This window comes from Bos taurus, chromosome 14, assembly GCF_002263795.3.
Source record: "Bos taurus isolate L1 Dominette 01449 registration number 42190680 breed Hereford chromosome 14, ARS-UCD2.0, whole genome shotgun sequence".
Taxonomy (NCBI): domain Eukaryota; kingdom Metazoa; phylum Chordata; class Mammalia; order Artiodactyla; family Bovidae; genus Bos; species Bos taurus.
In genome coordinates this window covers 70,189,094-70,207,619 of record NC_037341.1, presented here as the reverse complement: position 1 = coordinate 70,207,619, position 18,526 = coordinate 70,189,094, and the positions used below count along the sequence as shown (strand labels likewise).

The 18,526-nt window shown below is 41.5% G+C and overlaps 1 protein-coding gene across 6 annotated transcripts in view; it reads right to left on the bottom strand.

Moving 5' to 3' along the window:
* Positions 1–517: 517 nt before the first annotated feature.
* CDH17 (cadherin 17) overlaps positions 518–18,526 on the bottom strand; it is an 88,899-nt gene continuing 70,890 nt past the window's right edge. For all 6 annotated transcript variants that reach the window (XM_010812197.3, XM_005215654.5, NM_001098902.1 and 3 more), the window contains 6 exon segments: positions 15,626–15,870; positions 11,076–11,206; positions 8,146–8,385; positions 3,845–3,961; positions 3,594–3,707; positions 518–1,356 (listed from right to left, as the gene is read on the bottom strand). In XM_010812197.3, the coding sequence (XP_010810499.1) occupies positions 1,256–1,356; positions 3,594–3,707; positions 3,845–3,961; positions 8,146–8,385; positions 11,076–11,206; positions 15,626–15,870 (948 nt within the window). In that variant the 3' untranslated portion in view covers positions 518–1,255.

The window sequence follows — 18,526 nt, the reverse complement described above, 5'->3', positions numbered from 1 at the left end:
TGTTGGGGCACAGGATAACATTATGCAAGAAAGTAATATTGAGGTCTTAGAGTTTACATAATTTCTTTTGTCTTACTTTTTTGCTTTCAAAAATATATAATAAAAGCCCACAAAGAGGGTTATTTATGAAAAACAGAACTCCATGGCCTGCTTTAGCCATCAGTGTAGGAGTGCCTTTTCAGATACAAGTTCTTTTCCCCAAAATTCTTGAAAATTCTGAGAGGCTGTGTAATGTTGAACGCTTTCAAGACTCAAATCGGGAGCCAGACAACAGCCCCAGGTCCTAGAAGTGCTTCCAAATCTAAGGTTTTCTTATTTAAAAATTTAAAATTTCTCATGTATCTGCCTTGAACATCCCAATCCATGATCATAAGCACAGTGAATGTTTATTTCATTGCGGACCCCTCTTTATGGGTTGATTCTACGTGAGAGGTAATTTTGACTAACGATAGTTAACCACTGCTAGCTAGTCCTTCCCTCAAGAAATGCAAAGAATCAGGAAGCAGAACCAAAGAAATCCAAGAAACAAACAAAGCCACAGCCAATGTTTATTCTTGATTGTTGTCACTACATCTTTCATGCTTCCTTATTTTCCTTCACCATTAAATATATAATAACCAAAACTTTATTAATATACACACAAAGGAAGTGGGCACAGCACACGAGCATGGGAGGTGGTGAGTAAACATGGTGAGTGGCCGGTGTTTGCAACCAGGGTCTGTGAAGCAGGCCTCTTCAAACGATCAAGAGTTTCTGTTCAAACTGAGGGACAGGTCTGCCCTTTTATTTTTTCTTCCTGAGACTCTGCTTTGTTCTTTTGTCCAACAAATGTTTTAAAATTAGTGAAATACCAAAGGAGATATGGTGGAAGGAGACATGGGATGGAATTAGAAAAAAGCATAAATGGAATCCAGAAAGCTCTGTGATGGGTGACTGATAAAACCTCTTGAGGAAGCAAAAATAAACAGACTATTTCATCAGCCCCTCATTCCCTAAGAGGGAAAAATACACATTTTTGTGTTTGGAGAAATAGCTACAACTTTTGCAGAGTAGAAAAGTGTCATGAGAAATGGGAAAATATCTCTAATGTCTATAGCACATGAAATATCTAAAAGTAATAAAATATTGAAAGACAAGAGAGTTTATCTGTAAAACTTCCAGTGCATATGTTGGATGAAAAGTAAAAATACGGGACTAAATGGTTATGTTACTGAAATAGCACTTGGTACATAAACTCAAACATTCTTTTTCACATTCAGTTTCTCAGAGGCTTGGTTTCAGATGCCTGAGCACTTTCAGCATTATGTTGGCCTTTATCCCTCTTCATCCGGAAAAACATCACTGCTAAAATTATGCCTAAAAGAGAAAAATCAGAGTCAAATAGATGAAATCTTACAATGTACTGTCACATTCATTTATAAAGTAGCACCCTGGTAGGAAAAAATGACTCATAAATTTCATTTTGTGAGTGGGTCAACAGAGCTTCGTTGTCATGGTGATTAAGGGCTTCTAAGCATGGGTTTTCTTGGATAAGTACGCTTATCACTTTTCTTGCTGTCAGTGTGTAACAAGTCCCAAGTTATATCTAAGCTGATGGCTCTCCCCAGGCCTCTGTCAAGGGATATAGGACTTTATGCCTGCACTACCCTGAAGACCATATGAGCATCTGACAGAGTTCCTGAAGTCTGGACGCAGCCAATAGATGTTGATTCCAGTCCTTCTTCCCTGGAGGAAATAGGCCAATGAGAACAACCAGAGAGCTTTTCTAGGATTCGTCCATCTACCTAAAGCCTACTTTCACCAAGTATCACATTTTCTTTTGCACCTTCCTCATGGCTCCAGCTTGAGTAGACTACCTAACCTCTCTGCTTTCCCTCATCTCTGACCTCCTGCAAAATTACATTGTGCGTTTTAGCACTAAATGTGTACTACAAACCAGAGACCTATATGGAAAAGGAAAAGGTGAACTAAAGACCTATTGTTTTTAGGAAATTAATCTGGCATTAGGGTCACAGGAGGAATAATGGCAGAAAAGACTGGATGCTCAGAGGCCCATTAAGAATCTTGCAATAATCCCAATCCTCCTATTTTGAAAAAAAAGTAAGGATATGAAACTACAAGATCCTATTACTTCTGTCTGTAGATCACCAAACTCATCCAATCTTTAACTTGTGGTAAAATTTTGAGAGTAAATGGTCATGCTAGAAAACCATGGCATGCAAACCCAAAAATCCTTTCAAGATGAGAAGACAAATAGAATAAGAAAAGGCATAGAGGTAGGGGGGAGTTTGGTAAGTGAGTAAACCTCAAAAGCCAGCTCAATTAGCATAAAATGTTTGTACCAAACTGTTGTCAGAGAGAAATGATGGTCACCATGCACATATTAGGCTTCCTTGTAGCTTAGACAGTGAAGAATCTGCCTAAATGCAGGAGGCCCAGGTTCGATCCTTTGGTTGGGAAGGTCCTCTGGAGAAGGGAATGGCAACCCACTCCAGTATTCTTGCCGGGAGAAGCTCATGAACAGAGGAGCCTGGCGAGCTATGGTTCGTGGGGTCGCAAAGGGTTAGACACAACTGAGCGACTAACATTACTACTACTATGCACATGTTAGGATGGGCCATGGTCACGCCACAAAGGCCTTTCTGTGTCATAATAATGAGGAATACAAACAGGAGGGTATGAGGAAATGAGATCCCTGTTAGAGCTACGAATCACCAAAAGAACAATGAAAGAGACTTAGAATAACCCCAGCTCTTCCTTTAAAAGAGAAAGGATGTGAAACTGTGTCAACTCCTTCGCTCAGGTGCATGTGAACTGATGAAGTATCTACTAATACGTAATTTGCGGTGAGAACACCTGTTGAAAAGAGGCTAAAGACTACAGTAGACACTGAGCTGTTTACAAAAAAGAAGACAGGGAACTCTGCTGTCTAGGGGCCAAGGCAGAGTGAGGCCTGCGATGCAGTGGAATTATTCTGAGTTAATAAAGAATCAAGGTCCACAGTCACAAAAACATAAAAGGGGGAGTTCTGCAACATGTCAGGTCCTTCAGATACGCCCGCGTCTCCACTGGAAGGCTGCTGCTGCTGCTAAGTCGCTTCAGTCGTGTCCGACTCTGTGCGACCCCATAGACGGCAGCCCACCAGGCTTCCCCGTCCTAGCTTCTACCTATTCCAACAATGGCGGGCTAGGCCCTAAGCTCTGTGAGTGAAAGATCCGCTTATGTCCGTCACCGTGTCTCCCACCAGGCACAGTGCCTGACGCATAGCAGAGGGACAGCTACTGCATTTATTTCCCCTTCAGCATGAAAGCTTGGTGACTCAGCGTGAGATACAATAATTTATTCTTTAAAGCCACCTATGTGATTTTAAATGAACTGGTTTAAACTTGCTGGTTTTAAACTAACCAGCAAGGCAGTGATGGGTGGAGGGTAGTACCAAAGCAGTAACTCCTGATCAGGTTTACTGGTGATCTGTGTGCTTGGTTATTGCCCAGGCTGCCATCTGAGCAGCCCCAGCTCAGCCCATGAAGTCAGACCCTCATGTGAGCTCATGTTTCTGACAGAAATCGTTGAATCTGAGAAATTATACTCACCGATGACCAAAAAGGTGGCAAGGAGTATACCAACTGCCATGCCCACTGGGGGTATCCCAGGCATGCGAGCCGCTGGCTGGAAACACCTATTTTCCACACACTTGCAGAAAGTAACTGAGAAACAGAATAATATTTGGTAGATAAATTTTCAAGCAAACAATTGAGGAATCCTGTATTAAAGATAAGAATTCTCACAAATTATCATATTGAGAGACAACATTATCCCAAGTTGCCTGCAGCAAAATATCTACCTGGCAAAGAGACAGTCCTTTCCAAGGGTGGCCGGCCACCATCACCGATGCGGATTGGGATGTTGTAAACTCTCTCCTCAAAGCCTGTGTGCTTGGTGGAGAGGCGGGCATGAGTTCCTGTCAGAATAGGGGAAAAAAATGACTGACATGAAAACACAACTGTGGGCCCCTGGATGAGCAGGAATAAAGCTCATCTCTGCCTCGTACATGAATGGTTAGATGAAAGTGTGAGTTAAACTACCCCAAGTATCACCACTCCACAGGTACCCTCCATAATGTTAAAAAGGATGCTGAAGCATCCATCAAATTCTCAATTCCTGACTTCGCTGTAGAAACGAACACCAAGTGCAGTAGGCTGTCATTACTCCTGGTAGTTATGTTCCATAAAGTGGTCACAAACACTGAATTAGAAAGCATATTCGAAGAAGTAATTGCTAACGTTTTTCCAAATTTGATGGAAACTCTAAATCCTCAGATCCAAGAAGATCAGCAAATCTCAGGAAAAAGAAAAATAAACAATTACACATAATACTCAATTTACTGAAAACTAGTGAAAAAGAAAATCTTAAAGATATCCAGAGAAAAAAGGATATTATACTCAAAAGAACAAAGAAGAACCAATACAATCCAGAACACAATGTCTGTAAAGTACTGAAAGAAAAACTGAGTAAGTTTAAAAGTACCCCAATCACATGTTCTCAGGTCACCATGGAATTAAATTAGAAATCAGTAACCAGGAAGATGTGGGCAATCCCCACATATATGAGAACAAAATACCCTACTTCTAAATAATCCATGTGTCATAGAAGAAATCTAAAGGGAAGTTAGAAAGTGTTTTGAACTGAATGAAAATGAAAACGCATCAAACTTTATGGAATACAGCTAATACGACACTGAGATAAATTTATAACACCAAATACCCACATTAACAAAGAAAAAAATTCTCAATTGCTTCAGTTTCCATCTGAATAAAAGCAGTACCAAAAAGCAAGTTAAAAACAACATAAGAAGAATAAAGGAAATAATAAAGATCTGAGCAATGAAATATAAAACAAAAAATAAGGCAAAATCAATGAAACCAAAAGCTTGTTCAGTGTGATTAATAACCTCTAGCCAGACTGATCAAGACCAAAAAAGAGGCAAAAATTTCCAATATTAGAATGAAGTGATATCACTACATACTCTGTAATTATTAAAAGTAATAAAATATTATGAACAACTTCATGCCAATAAATTGACAAATCTATTGAAATAGAGAATCATTTGAAAGACACAAACTAGCAAGCTCAACCAAAAATAAATCTATAACTTGAGTAGTCCCTTATCTATTAAAGAAATCGAATTTATAGTTAAGACTTCCTACAAAGAAAACTTTGAGTCAGAAGCCTTCACTGGTGAATTCTATCAAACTTGAAGGAAAAAATAAAAAGCAATTTTACACAAATTCTTCCAGATAATTGAAGAGGTAGAACACTTTCTAAATCATTCTGTGCAGCCAGTGCTACTCTGATACCGAAATCAGACAAAGGCACTATAAGGGGAAACAGGCCAATATCCCTTATGAATATAGACAGAAATAGTCTTAAAATTTCAGCAAATTGAATCCAATCACATAAAAATGCTAATATTTCACCATCAAGTACGCCTTATCTCAGGAATAGACTGAATTAAGATACAAAAGTTGACTGAAATATTTCACCAACTAACAGACAAAAACAACAAAAACCTAAATTAACCAACAATCATCTAAACAGATGCAGAAAAAACACCTGAAATTTTTAGGATCATACTTCATTAAAAAAAAAAACAACCTCTCAGCAAGTTAGGAGTAAAAGATAAAGTCCTCACTCTGATAAAGGACATCTACAAAAACTTATAGCTAACCTTAAACCCAATGGTGAGAGACTTCTGAATGCCTTCTCCCTGAGATTAGAAGCCGAATTGTTTCTTCTCTCACTACCTTCATTGAACATTGTCTTGGTGATTTTAACCAGTAAGAAAGCAAGCTAAACATATAAAAAGCCATCCAGATTGGAAAGGAAATAAAGCTATAATGATTCACAGACAACATGTAGAAAAACTATGAAAATGTAAGGAAACAAGGGAGAGAGAACTTACAAGTGAAGTCAGCAATGTTATACGCTACAAGATCAGTATAAGAAAATCATCGGTTATATTTCTATATGCTGGAATTAAAAATTTTAAGTATTTATAACAGCATAAAAATATGAAGTGCTCAGGGGAAATTCTGTAAAACTATACTTAAAAAATTAAAACACATTGCTCAGAGAAATTAGGAAGACCTAAATAAGTGGAGACATAATCATATTCATGGATTGGGAAATTCAGTTTTGTTAAGATTTAAATTGTCCCCCAAATTCAAGCACCGATTCATACTATCTCAATCACAACCAGCATAGGTTTTGGGGGTAGAAACAGACAAGCTTAATTCGAAAAATTATATAGATATGCAAAATAAATTTGAAAAAGAACAAAACGAGGACATTGACACTACCTGATTTGAAGTCTTATTATTGAGCTGAAATTATCAAAACATTATGGTGTTGCTATAGACAAAGAACTCAATCAAACAGAAGAGAATCCAGAAATAGGCCCATGTATATGTGGTCACTTGGTTTTTGACAAAGCTGCCAAGACAATTCAATGTGAAAAGGATATTTTCAATAAACAGTGTTTAAATAATTAGCCATATTTAAAAAAAAATGAACCTTGACATTTACCATACATGCAAGAAAGATTAACTTGAAATGGATCATAGAGCTAATTGTAAAAGCTAAAACCATAGCTTTCTTTTCCTCTGGAAGAAAAAAAAATCTCAGAAAACTTTAGTGATCTTGGCAAAAACTTCTTAAAGAATATGCAAAACAGTCACAGATTATAAGGGAAGAATATCAATAAATTAGATTTCATCAAAAAAACTTAATTTGCTCTTCAAAAGGTACTGTTACAAAATAAAAATATAACAGTGCCTCGGAAAAAAATATTTGTAAACATATATCTGACAAAGACCACAACAGAAGTCAAACCTTTGCTAAATTTTTTAAGCAGGCACAGTATTTGACCAGACACTACACTGATGAGGATATATGGATGGCAAATAAGCTTATGAAAAGCTGGTCAACACCATCAGTCATTGGGGCCATGTAAATTAAAACCATAATGAAATACTACACTCCCACTACAATGGCTAAAATTAAAAAGACCGAGCATAACAAGCATTGGGAAGAATATTAAGCAACTAGAATTCTCGTTCACTGGTGGAAATGTAACATATTACAGACTATTTGGGAAGCAATTTTATATCCCCTTAAAATTTGACCATATAGCTACCATATGACCACTTCCAGGTATTTAACCAAGAAAAATGGAAGCACAGGCTCCTACAAAGTACTTTTTCACAAATGTTCATAGCAGCTTTATTTGAAATGGCAAAAAATGGAAGCAATTTAAGTGATAATAAGTCAACGAATAATAAATCATGATATACAATGGAATACTCCTCTGCAATACAAATGAGTGCTGTGTTGATATATGCAATAACACGGTGAAATCTCCAAATAAGTATACTAAGTGAAATTAACCAAACAAAAAAAATTGCATGCTGTTATTTTATTTACATAAAACTCTTGAAAATGCAAACCAATCTACAGTGACAGGAAGCAGATCAGTGGTTACTTGGGGGTGATGGACAGGAAAGCCTGGCCTGCTGCAGTCCATGGGGTCACAGAGTTGGACATGATGAGCAACTGAACTGACTGAGGGATGAACAGCGTGGGGTGGAAAATAGGGATTGCAACAGAGCATGAAGAAACCTGGTGGAGCTGGTGGAGTCGTCTTACCTGATGGTGCTGATGGCTTCAGTGGCACATACTTATATCAACTTTTATAAAACTGTATGTTTTAAATATATGCTGTTAATTGTATGTCAACTATGTTTCAATAAAGCTGTTTTTAAAAGATCATGACAAAATCTGTTTCTCAGCTGCCACTGGTTGTTTTGCAATGCTGCTCTGATTGGAAAACAATTCATGTACACCAACTACTGTCCAACTGTTCGTTTACACCAAAGGGGACACTGAGTGTTAACAATCTGTCTTTTCCCAACCTTGGGGGCTTTCAACCCTCTGGAGAGCTTGCCTGTGCAAGTTTCCACAGCATGAACTTCCTTTCTGGAGCGGGGAAGAAAGCTCTGTGTTGAGTGCTGCACACACACCAAGGCAAATTAAAAACTCATTTCATCGCCCATCAGTGTTTTTCTCAATGTTCTTTTGACAACTCACCATTGATTTTGGAAACTTCCCAGTCTTTTTGTAAGCTTTCGCTGCCAAGGGAAAATGTAAAGTGTCGACCCCGAAATGTCAGTTCATCATCATCGGTGGCCTCAAAAATGAGACTTCCGGGTGCTTTGGGGGGATAGCAAAAGAACAAGCCTGTGTACTCCTTGACCAGCCGTGGGGGATTGTCGTTCACATCCGTAAGGGTCAGGTGGAATTGCGCCGTGGAGCTCAAGTAGGATCCACCTAAGGAATTGAATCATTGAAATACGGTGTCTGTTCTCATTCTCTCAATCAGAAAAGATATTTCCTTTCCCTAAAAAAAATTTTACAATTCAGACCTAGTTTCATTTTCTGCTTTAAAAGTCTTGATAATAAAAATAACTAAGGATTATGAATCTGCCTGCCAGTGTAGGAGACACAGGAGATACAAGTTCGATCCCTGGGTCGGGAAGATCCCCTGGAGGAGGAAATCGCAACCCACTCCAGTATTATTGCCTGGAAAATTCCATGGACAGAAGAGCCTGGCGGGCTACAGTCCATGGAATTGCAAAGAGTCAGACACAACTGAGCACACACGCACACCCCCAAGAATTATGTGCTAATGTTTTATACATGTTACTTCAAAACAATTCTGCATGCATTTATTGATGAGAAGACTGGAGCTCAGAGAAGTTGTGTGACTTGCCCAAGGTCACACAGCAGTGGAGAGTCTTCCAACTCAAGAGATCTGACTCTAGAGCCCACAACTTCAATTGCTCCTCATCACTGACTTAGGTGTGGTTGTTAAGTTTTCTAAGCGTCAGGACTGCCCTGTGGTCCAGTGGTTGAGACTTTGCCTTCCAGTCCAGAGGGTGAGGATTTGATTCCTACTCGGGGAAGTGAGATCCCACCAGCTGCAAGGCACCTAAACCTGCACTCCACAACTACCGAGCTGAGCCTGCACACCACAGCTAGAGAAGTCCAAGTGCCGCAGCCAAAAATAAATGAATAAATTAAAAAAAAAAACTTTTCTAAGTCTCATTTCTTCAGCTGTAAAATGTGACTATATGAGGATCCAACATGTAGTATTCTTAGAAAATTGTACAGAGCTGTACAAATGTTATTTGCTGGGGTACCATGGTAAAAATTTTGACCTTGCTGCCTGAACAATTAGTAACTGTGTGATCATTGGCGGGTTACTTATCAGTATCTTGGTTTCTTCATACATCAAATATAATCAATAATAATCCCTCCCCATAGTGTTGTGTGAGGGGTAAGTGCTTAGAAGGAGACGGTCAGTACAGCAGTGACGCTGATGGTTCTCATTCTCCCTGATGTTCCTACAATTTCTGACTCCAGCCCGCTTCAATTCCTGTAAATTCTATTTGCCTGCTTTTCTTGCCAGCTGTCTGCATAACCAAAGGAGGAAGAGCTACCGGGTTCTTGAAGTCATTTCATCGACACGGATCAGTCCAGGGCCAACAACTGCACACCGGGCAGAGTTTTGAACCCTGTTTTTGATTCCTGACACTTCTAAACTGTGAGAGGCTTTAGGACACGTCTAGGAGAAGGCAATGGCACCCCACTCCAGTACTTTTGCCTAGAAAATCCCATGGACGGAGGAGCCTGGTAGGCTGCAGTCCATGGGGTCTCGAAGAGTCAGACACGACTGAGCGACTTCACTTTCACTTTTCACTTTCATGCATTGGAGAAGGAAATGGCAACCCACTCCAGTGTTCTTGCCTGGAGAATCCCAGGGACGGGAAGCCTGGTGGGCTGCCGTCTATGGGGTCGCACAGAGTCGGACACGACTAAAGTGATGCAGCAGCATCAGCAGCAGCAAAGTGAAGTGCTGACCCCACGGTACATTTTAGCAGAAGGCAGAGCACAAAGATTTCACCAGAAACTTTCTGCTGATTAAATCGGGAGCTTTTAAAATCAAGAGTTAAATGTGTAGAGTGTGATAGTGGTATGTGTTAGAAGCACATTAACTAGAAGCAAGAGAGAGAGTCCCCAACCCACCTCAGCGAGGTCCGTGCGCTCACCCACAACCATTTCAGATTCAGCACACACATCTGCGGGTCTAGCTTCCTTGGTTTAACATGACTACAGTACTTTGCTGTTCTTCAGCTTTTTACAGACAGGGACCATTTTCATGATTCCCACCTACTGGAATTTTCCCCATTCCCCTACTCCCAAACCTGGGCTCTACATTTTGAAAGTTTCTTTCTTTGCTCTAAATCTGTGTTTATTTAGTCATACTTTGTTCAGTTCTCTCTCTCTTTTTTTTTTTTTGGTAAGTCAGGCAGGTATATTACTATATATTATATAATTCTGGGGCTTCCCTCATAGCTCAGTTAGTAAAGAATCTGCCTGCAATGCAGGAGACCCCGATTTGATTCCTGGGTCGGGAAGATCCCCTGGAGAAGGAATGGCAACCCACTCCAGTATTCTTGCCTGGACAATCCCATGGACAGAGGAGCCTGGTGGGCTACAGCCCATGGGGTCACAAGAATCGGACAAGACTTAGCGACTAAACCACCACCACCATATAATTCTATATACTACATGGTGGTTTGATCCCGCTCCCTGGAGAAACCCACAGCCACTTTGGAGGAAGGCGGGGTAGTTCAGTGGGGTCACAGGAACCTTCCTAGAAGCCGTGGTCCCTGCAGGACCCCACAGAGGGAGCAGCAGCCCTGAAGCCCTGCCAGCCCCCAGGGGCAGCCCGGCCGGAAAGAGCCCCGCAGCAGTCACGAGGGTTCTCACCCAGAACACAGCCAAGGCGGGGTGAACCCTTCCCTCCGTGTTTGTCCTCTTCTTGTTTCTCCACTGGCAGATATTCTGACCGTTCAACCCAGTGGAGTTTCCCACTCACCTCGCCTTCCCTCCCACTTCTGTTGACGTAGCCCCTGATCACTTGTGTTACCTTTTCCGTATTTGTGTTGGCTCACCTACTTCCGTTGCCACCACTTGTACCCGATACAGACTTTCAGCTTCCCTGTCCAGCAGCGCCACACTGAAGATCTCACCAGTGGCGGGGTCAATTCTTAGCCAGCCTCTCTTGTCGCCTCTCAGTGAATAACTTCAGTAAGAGAAAAGAGCGAAAGAAAGCCCACGTTACCCTGCATGAAAACGTGGAGATAGTTTATGCACCTCTACGCTGTTATATCAGCACTGTCCCTTGCAGACTATTGACAACATATATAAAGAAGCATAATCTAATATTACTAATGCTTTGTTTGCCTACCATCTGCCTTCAAAAGAAGGATTTGTTCATCCCTACAAAGTGGTTTTTGTACTTGTTTTAATTTTTTTTTTTAAAAGGTAGAGTCACAACCTCTAGTGAAAAAAGTTAAGCTTCTTTTTCAAATAAAACAACCTGGAATTGTCCATTAAAACCATGCCCTCTAAGAAAACGTGAACACTCATTGGTGGATATATGTGAATAGGTGAATACTCAGAGGCACGGTGAACTCTTCATTCAACAGACATCTGCTGAGAGATAGCAAACATCAGGCTGTGGACCAAGAGAGGAAATTACCAAAGGGGGTTGTCAGGCCAGTGGAGAAGACAGAGACAGATAATTCTAGTGTGATGATTGTCAGGTCCATGTGGAATTCCAGATAAGGTAATGGGAATCAGAGAAGACTTTCTGAAAAAGTGAGCTGTGCTGTGTTTAGTTGCTCAGTCATGTCTGAATCTTTGCAACCCCATGGACTGCAACCCACCAGGCTCCTCTGTCCGTGGAGATTCTCCAGGCCAGAATACTGGAGTGGGTTACCATGCTCTCCTCCAGGAGATCTTCCCAACTCAGGGAACAAACCCAGGCGTCCTGCATTGCAGGCGGATTCTTTACCAGCTGAGGCACCAGGGAACCCTCTCCTGAAAGAGTTCAGTTCAGTTCAGTTCAGTCACTCAGTCATGTCTGACTCTTTGCAACCCCATGAACCGCAGCATGCCAGGCCTCCCTGTCCATTACCAACTCCTGGAGTTTACTCAAACGCATGTCTGTTGAGTAAGTGATGCCATCCAACCAAACATCTCATCCTCTGTCATCCCCTTCTCCTCCTGCCCTCAATCTTTCCCAGCATCAGGGTCTTTTCAAATGAGTCACTTCTTCTCACCAGGTGGCCAAAATATTGGAGTTTCAGCTTCAACATCAGTCCTTCCAATGAACATCCAGGACTGATCTCCTTTAGGATGGACTGGTTGGATCTCCTTGCAGTCCAAGGGACTCTCAAGAGTCTTCTCCAGTACCACAGTTCAAAAGCATCAATTCTTCTGTGCTCAGCTTTCTTTATAGTCCAACTCTCACATCCATACATGACTACTGGAAAAACCATAGCCTTGACTAGATGGACCTTTGTTGGCAAAGTAATGTCTCTGCTTTTTAATATACTGTCTAGGTTGGTCATAACTTTCCTTCCAAGAAGTAAGCGTCTTTTAATTTCATGGCTGCAGTCACCATCTGCAGTGATTTTGGAGCCCAGAAAAATGAAGTCAGCCACTGTTTCCACTGTTTCCCCATCTATTTGTCATGAAGTGATGGGACCGGATGCCATGATCTTAGTTTTCTGAATGTTGAGCTTTAAGCCAACTTTTTCACTCTCCTCTTTCACTTTCATCAAGAGGCTCTTTAGTTCTTCTTCACTTTCTGCCATAAGGGTGATGTCATCTGCGTATCTGAGGTTATTGATATTTCTCCCGGCAATCTTGATTCTAGCTTGTGCTTCTTCCAGTCCAGCGTTTCTCATGATGTACTCTGCATAGAAGTTAAATAAGCAGGGTGACAATATACAGCCTTGACGGACTCCTTTTCCTATTTGGAACCAGTCTGTTGTTCCATGTCCAGTTCTAACTATTGCTTCCTGACCTGCGTACAAGTTTCTCAAGAGGCAGGTCAGGTGGTCTGGTATTCCCATCTCTTTCAGAATTTTCCACAGTTTATTGTGATCCACACAGTCAAAGGCTTTGGGATAGTCAATAAAGCAGAAATAGATGTTTTTCTGAAACATCTGAAAGAGTAGACATTAACTAAAGCGAGAAAAAGAAGGATGCTTTAAGCAGAAGGAATTGCAGGAACTAAGGCAGAGAGGCCAAGGAATAGCTTAGGATGTGGGGGCATCAGACATTCCAGTAGTGAAGGGATAAAAATAGGGCACAGTGGATGGCAAAGGATGAAGCTCAAGGGATGGAAGGAGCTGGGTCGTGGGAAGCGATGGGCAGGCATGGGATGGTGACCTAGTCATGTTTGTGTTTTCAGTGGAACTCATTGGTAGGTGCATGAAAGGTGAAATTGAGCGAGAAAAGTCTAGAACCAAAGGAAAACAGATGGCTACAGCCTTTTGGGAACAAAGCGCATAGCCATAAGGATGTCTGTATCTTTAAATTTTAAAAAACCCCACCTCTGGAAATTTTCTCCAAATTAAGAAACAATTTAATAGAAGTCTTAAAAACGAATTATTTTCTATAAGTTAAAAAACACTGGAAACAACCTACATGTCTGGGAGTAGGAGAATGATTAAAAAGTAATAATGTTGTTGGTTCACACTAATTTTTTCCCAGTGTTAGAATATTCTATATGCCAAGCACTGTGTTAGGCTCTGTGTATGGGCAGTGAATTAATAATTGCCTGTGTTTGGTTGGATGGCATTACTGACTCGATGGACATGAGTTTGAGCAAGCTCCCGGAGTTGGAGATGGACAGGGAAGCCTGGCGTGCTGCAGCCCATGGGATCACGAAGAGTCGGACATGACAGAGGGACTGAACTGAACTGATGTAGTCGGGATTTCTGAGTGAGATGGAAACCCTCTGGAGGGTTTTCAGAGGAGTTGCGTGATTTTACTTTTTTAAAGACCCACTCTCATTGCAGTGAGTGGGGTGGAAGAGTTGATAATGTGGCCTGGATCACTGAGGAAGTGATGAGTAGCAGGTCAATTCTGGATATAGTTCAATGAAAGAATCACTAATATTTACTGATAGATTGGATTAGGATCCATTGGGTGCTAATGGATTCCAAGTTTGTGGGTCTAAAAGACAGAGAATTAAATTGCTCAGGTTTTAGCAGCAGCTTTGGAGTTATCCTTAAATCTTAACTGACTTACTCCTAGCATCTCAACTATTGATTACTCTCCATTCATGAAGTACTCTTTTCATTTGTTTCTGCCAGGACATTATCTTTCTTCTCATCTTCCTGATTTTAACTTAATAGTACATACATCACATCATTTCCTCAGATGAAAGAATGAACATCTGAGGAATGTTCTTAAATAACTTTGTTTTCTCCACTCATAAACTCAAATTTTTACTCACTTGCCCTTGACCAATGACTTTCTCATGGCATTCTCATGAAGGAGATGGGAGCATTTGTTAAAGAGTAAACTGTTGTAAAATTAGGAACATTTTGTGCCCCATCAGGCTTAGTGACTCTGACGTACACAGTAGTATCTACACTAACCATCCAGTACAACACATCTCTTCTTTCCTTTCTCTTATCTGTCTTTGTGAAAGTTGATACATGCTTGCAGTGTAAAATAGTAGGTGGGAACTTTACTCCGACAATCAGAAAAACGTCTTGAAACTGATTCCAGGTACCAAAAGGATCACTCAGTGGAAGGCAAGACTCCCCTCAAATATTTAGAGACACTTAAGGAATTGTCATTCATAACATTCATAATCACTTGCATAGGTTTTAAGCCATGCTAAAATATTTGTCATGCCATGGACAGTAGGGCTGATGTTATACAATAGAAACAAAAGATCCAGGATCAAGTCCTGTCCTTGGGCTTATTAACGAGATGATCTTAAGAAGGTTATAGGTATTGATACAGACATGGATGTATACACATACATCTGTTATCTTGGAAATTTTTATTATTGTTGCATATATTTAAGGAAAATCTGTGTGGGTTCTATCACCCTGAAAAACAAATGAGAACTACTAAAATGGAAATACTTACACATCTTGTCTAACCGTCTTAGCCCACATACTCACCTTTCCAGGGCTGAGCTCCGGAGTGAATCTTGTTGCCCTGGACCTGCTCTGAAGAACTCTTCATGGAGAAGGTTCCCTTCACCCTCTCAGGTGGCTGAGTCCACCCCGTCAGGTTTCTGCTTTATTTTGCTGTCTAGAACGCCCATCTGCCTCAGGAGCTGGAGCTTGTCTCCGGACCCTGACCCTGTGACTGGTCCAGCCCCACCTCCTGGACTCCCCAGCTCTCAGCTGGGACCTGAAGTAGGCAGGCTGGGCTGGAATCTGACCTGCTTCCCACTCCCAAGTCTGGATGCTCCCCGATGCCCCCAAGGTGACTGGCACCTGCCGAAACCAAGGGCAGATTCACCAAGCACACTGGGACACAGCTTCAGATCCCTGGCTGCTCCTTTAGGGGAGAGCCCTCAAGTCAGGCCAGCTTCTCTGCCCACCCGCCCCCCAGCCCTTCCTCCTCCCATGGGCCGTGACTACAGCACCCAGCCAAGCTTCCCAGCACAGCTCCTCTCTACCTGACGTCCAGACCTTCCGGATCCTTGGCAGTCATGTTGCCCACTTTTGTGCCTTTAGCCACAGCCTCACTGACTTTTGCTTCAGATACTTGTTGGAAAAATTGCGGGGCCTCATTCACATCTGTCACCGTCAGTCTGAAGGTAGTAGAAGAGCTGGCATTATACTGTACACCAGGCACCAGAGGCTCAGGATTTTCTGCTTGGACTACAATATTATGAATGGCTACTGTTTCAAAATCAAGAGGCTGTACAGGGGGAAAAAGAAGGAAAATCAATTGGGGGATAATTAACTCCCTTAAAATCCGCCCCCTCCCCAAGGCGCCCTAAAAAACGCTCTGACAGAGCATCCATTCTTAATCTAGTGTCAGCAAAAACCTCTTTCTCTGGATAGCAGAGCCATGGAGAAGCTTTTGCTATGGGACTTACCAGGACTTTGAATATGCTAATGTGTGTTCTGACTCTCCTAGAAGAGGGAATCAGTACAGCACTCCTCCAATTTATTTAATCCTGGGATAATTCATTCATTCATCAGAAATTTATTGATTCTCTCAAGACAGTTCTCAGAAGTCACTGGGAAATGCTTATACAGAGATTTCCACATGGTGTGGGGCTTCCCTGGTGGATCAGTGGTAAAGAATTCCACCTGCCAATGCAGGAGATGCAAGTTCAATCCCTGGGTCCAGGGGATCCCCTAGAGAAGGAAATGGGAACCCACTCCAGTATTCTTGCCTGGAGAATCCCATGGACAGAGGAGGCTGAAGCAGCTACAGTCCATGGGCTTGCAGAGCTGGACACGGCAGCAACCAGATTGTATGGAGAATGATTTCCCAGAAACCTCAGGATTCGCATTTCAAAATAAAAGAACTTAAACTCTTGGCGGGTGGGAGAGGTTAGCATAAACTAGAGCATACTTGCTCATTTTACATCTAAAAACTATCTCAGAAACTATAAATACCTACCCCTCAAAATGGCCAAAACCTTACTAAAGACAACCTAGAATTTTGTGCGTGAGAACTTGGTATGGTTACCATCAAACTGGGGCCCCAAACATGGCTGAGCAGAAAGAAATGGAGGCTGAACTCCGAACGCTGCTAAGTTTCCTAGCAAACTGCTTTCAGTCTTCAGGGGAATTGCTGCTAAGTCACTTCAGTCGTGTCCAACTCTGTGCGACCCCATAGACGGCAGCCCATCAGGCTCCTCTGTCCATGGGATTTTCCAGGCAAGAGTACTGGAGTGGGGTGCCATTGCCTTCTCCATAAGGAGAATTACAACGGCCATTAAGAGGAATGTTCCAATTAGACAAGAACATTTAAGAAGAGCACTTAAAAGCAAGGAATACCTATTTTAATTGGCATGAAGAAGCCTCCAAAAGACTTCAAAATTCCAAAATAATTTCATTGCAAAAGCCTGATAAAAAATTAGAGATATAAAAGGTATCCAAAAAAGACTACAGGACTCATGTAATTCCTACTGCTCCCCTCCACAGAAGTTCACTGAACATCTAGATCACTTCTAAGTAAGATAAAATACTAAAACATTAATTACTGAACATAAATTTTACCCACTTTGGTTTCTTTTTGCAGAGGAACTAAAGATATTTGGATCTATTAGTATATATGGCTAGTGCCACATTAAAAATGTTTACTATGAGGAAGCATATTTTTCTAAAAATTATGAAATATATTCATAAATTTGCTAGTCTAAAGAATGCTAGGGTAACAGTTCATAATTGCTTAGCAAGTGTTCACTATAAATTAAGGCTTCTAAGTGTAAGAATTCTAACATGTGCAAGCTCAGTCACTCATGTAATTTAAAACAATAAGAAATAATTGTGTATGCAAGGAAAATAGGAGGTATTTTTTGTTTGGGAGGCTTTTTTTTTTTTGGTTAAAAAGGGTATGAGGTATGGCAATATATTTTGTTGAGGGAAATAAAAGTGGTTTTTTTCTCTAGTTATTTTAAAATAGGAAGGAGAAAAATTAAGGGAAAACTATGGACATAGAAAATAAAGAAGAATGAAAGAAAGAAAAAGAGGAAAAAAGAGGAAATCCTGTGCGGTCAAGTTAGCTAAAAAAATTAATTGTTATTTCAAGAGTTTTAAAATAAGTTTAAATACTAAAATATTCTTACATAAAGCTAAAACCTCTCTGCATTAAAGAAGAAGCTGAGTGATTTACAGACCCAGTTAAGCCACGAGATCCAGAGTGACGTCCTCACCGTAAACTAGCTGCAGCTCACCTGTTTGAGCAAAACAGTTGGATTTCAGGTCTCTTCTGAGACTCTTTTTGGCTCCTGGGCACTGGACAGCTGTTGCTCAAGTTTCTTGGCAAGCCTTCAGTACCAATTAGCAAGGCAGCATCGGGGAGGGGTAGGTCCATGCCAGCCTCGATCGGTTACAGATCACCGGGGGCGCCACTGCCATTGCCGGCAGGACAGTTTTCCCCTTCATTTAGCATCCCTGGGCCTTCCTGTAGGTTGGCAGCAGTGCTCCCTGTAACACTCCTTCCACCCTGTCTCCCAGTGTGCCTCGGGGGCCATAGGGCTCCCCTGTTGACAACCACTGAGCTGGACTCTCACTTTTGGGTCATTTCAGCTCTTCACTTCGAACCCTTTCTGTTCATGAGTTGGAGTGCTCACCACTGTAGGCTCGTGTGTAGGGACTGACTCTGAATCCTGACTCAGGCTGCACGAGCGCCCTTCCAGTCCCTGCCTTGGCCACCCTATTGGCCTTTCACTCAGATTCTCAAGTGTCCTGAATTTGAGAACCTCTTAAGAGTAGTGTTAGTCCTAGGCTATCCCCCTCTTCCCCCCAGTAAACCTTGTATTTTGTTCTCTACCCATCAGTTTCAATCTTCACCAACAATGGCCAGATGATTTAATTTGTGTGGTGGGGGCAGGGGA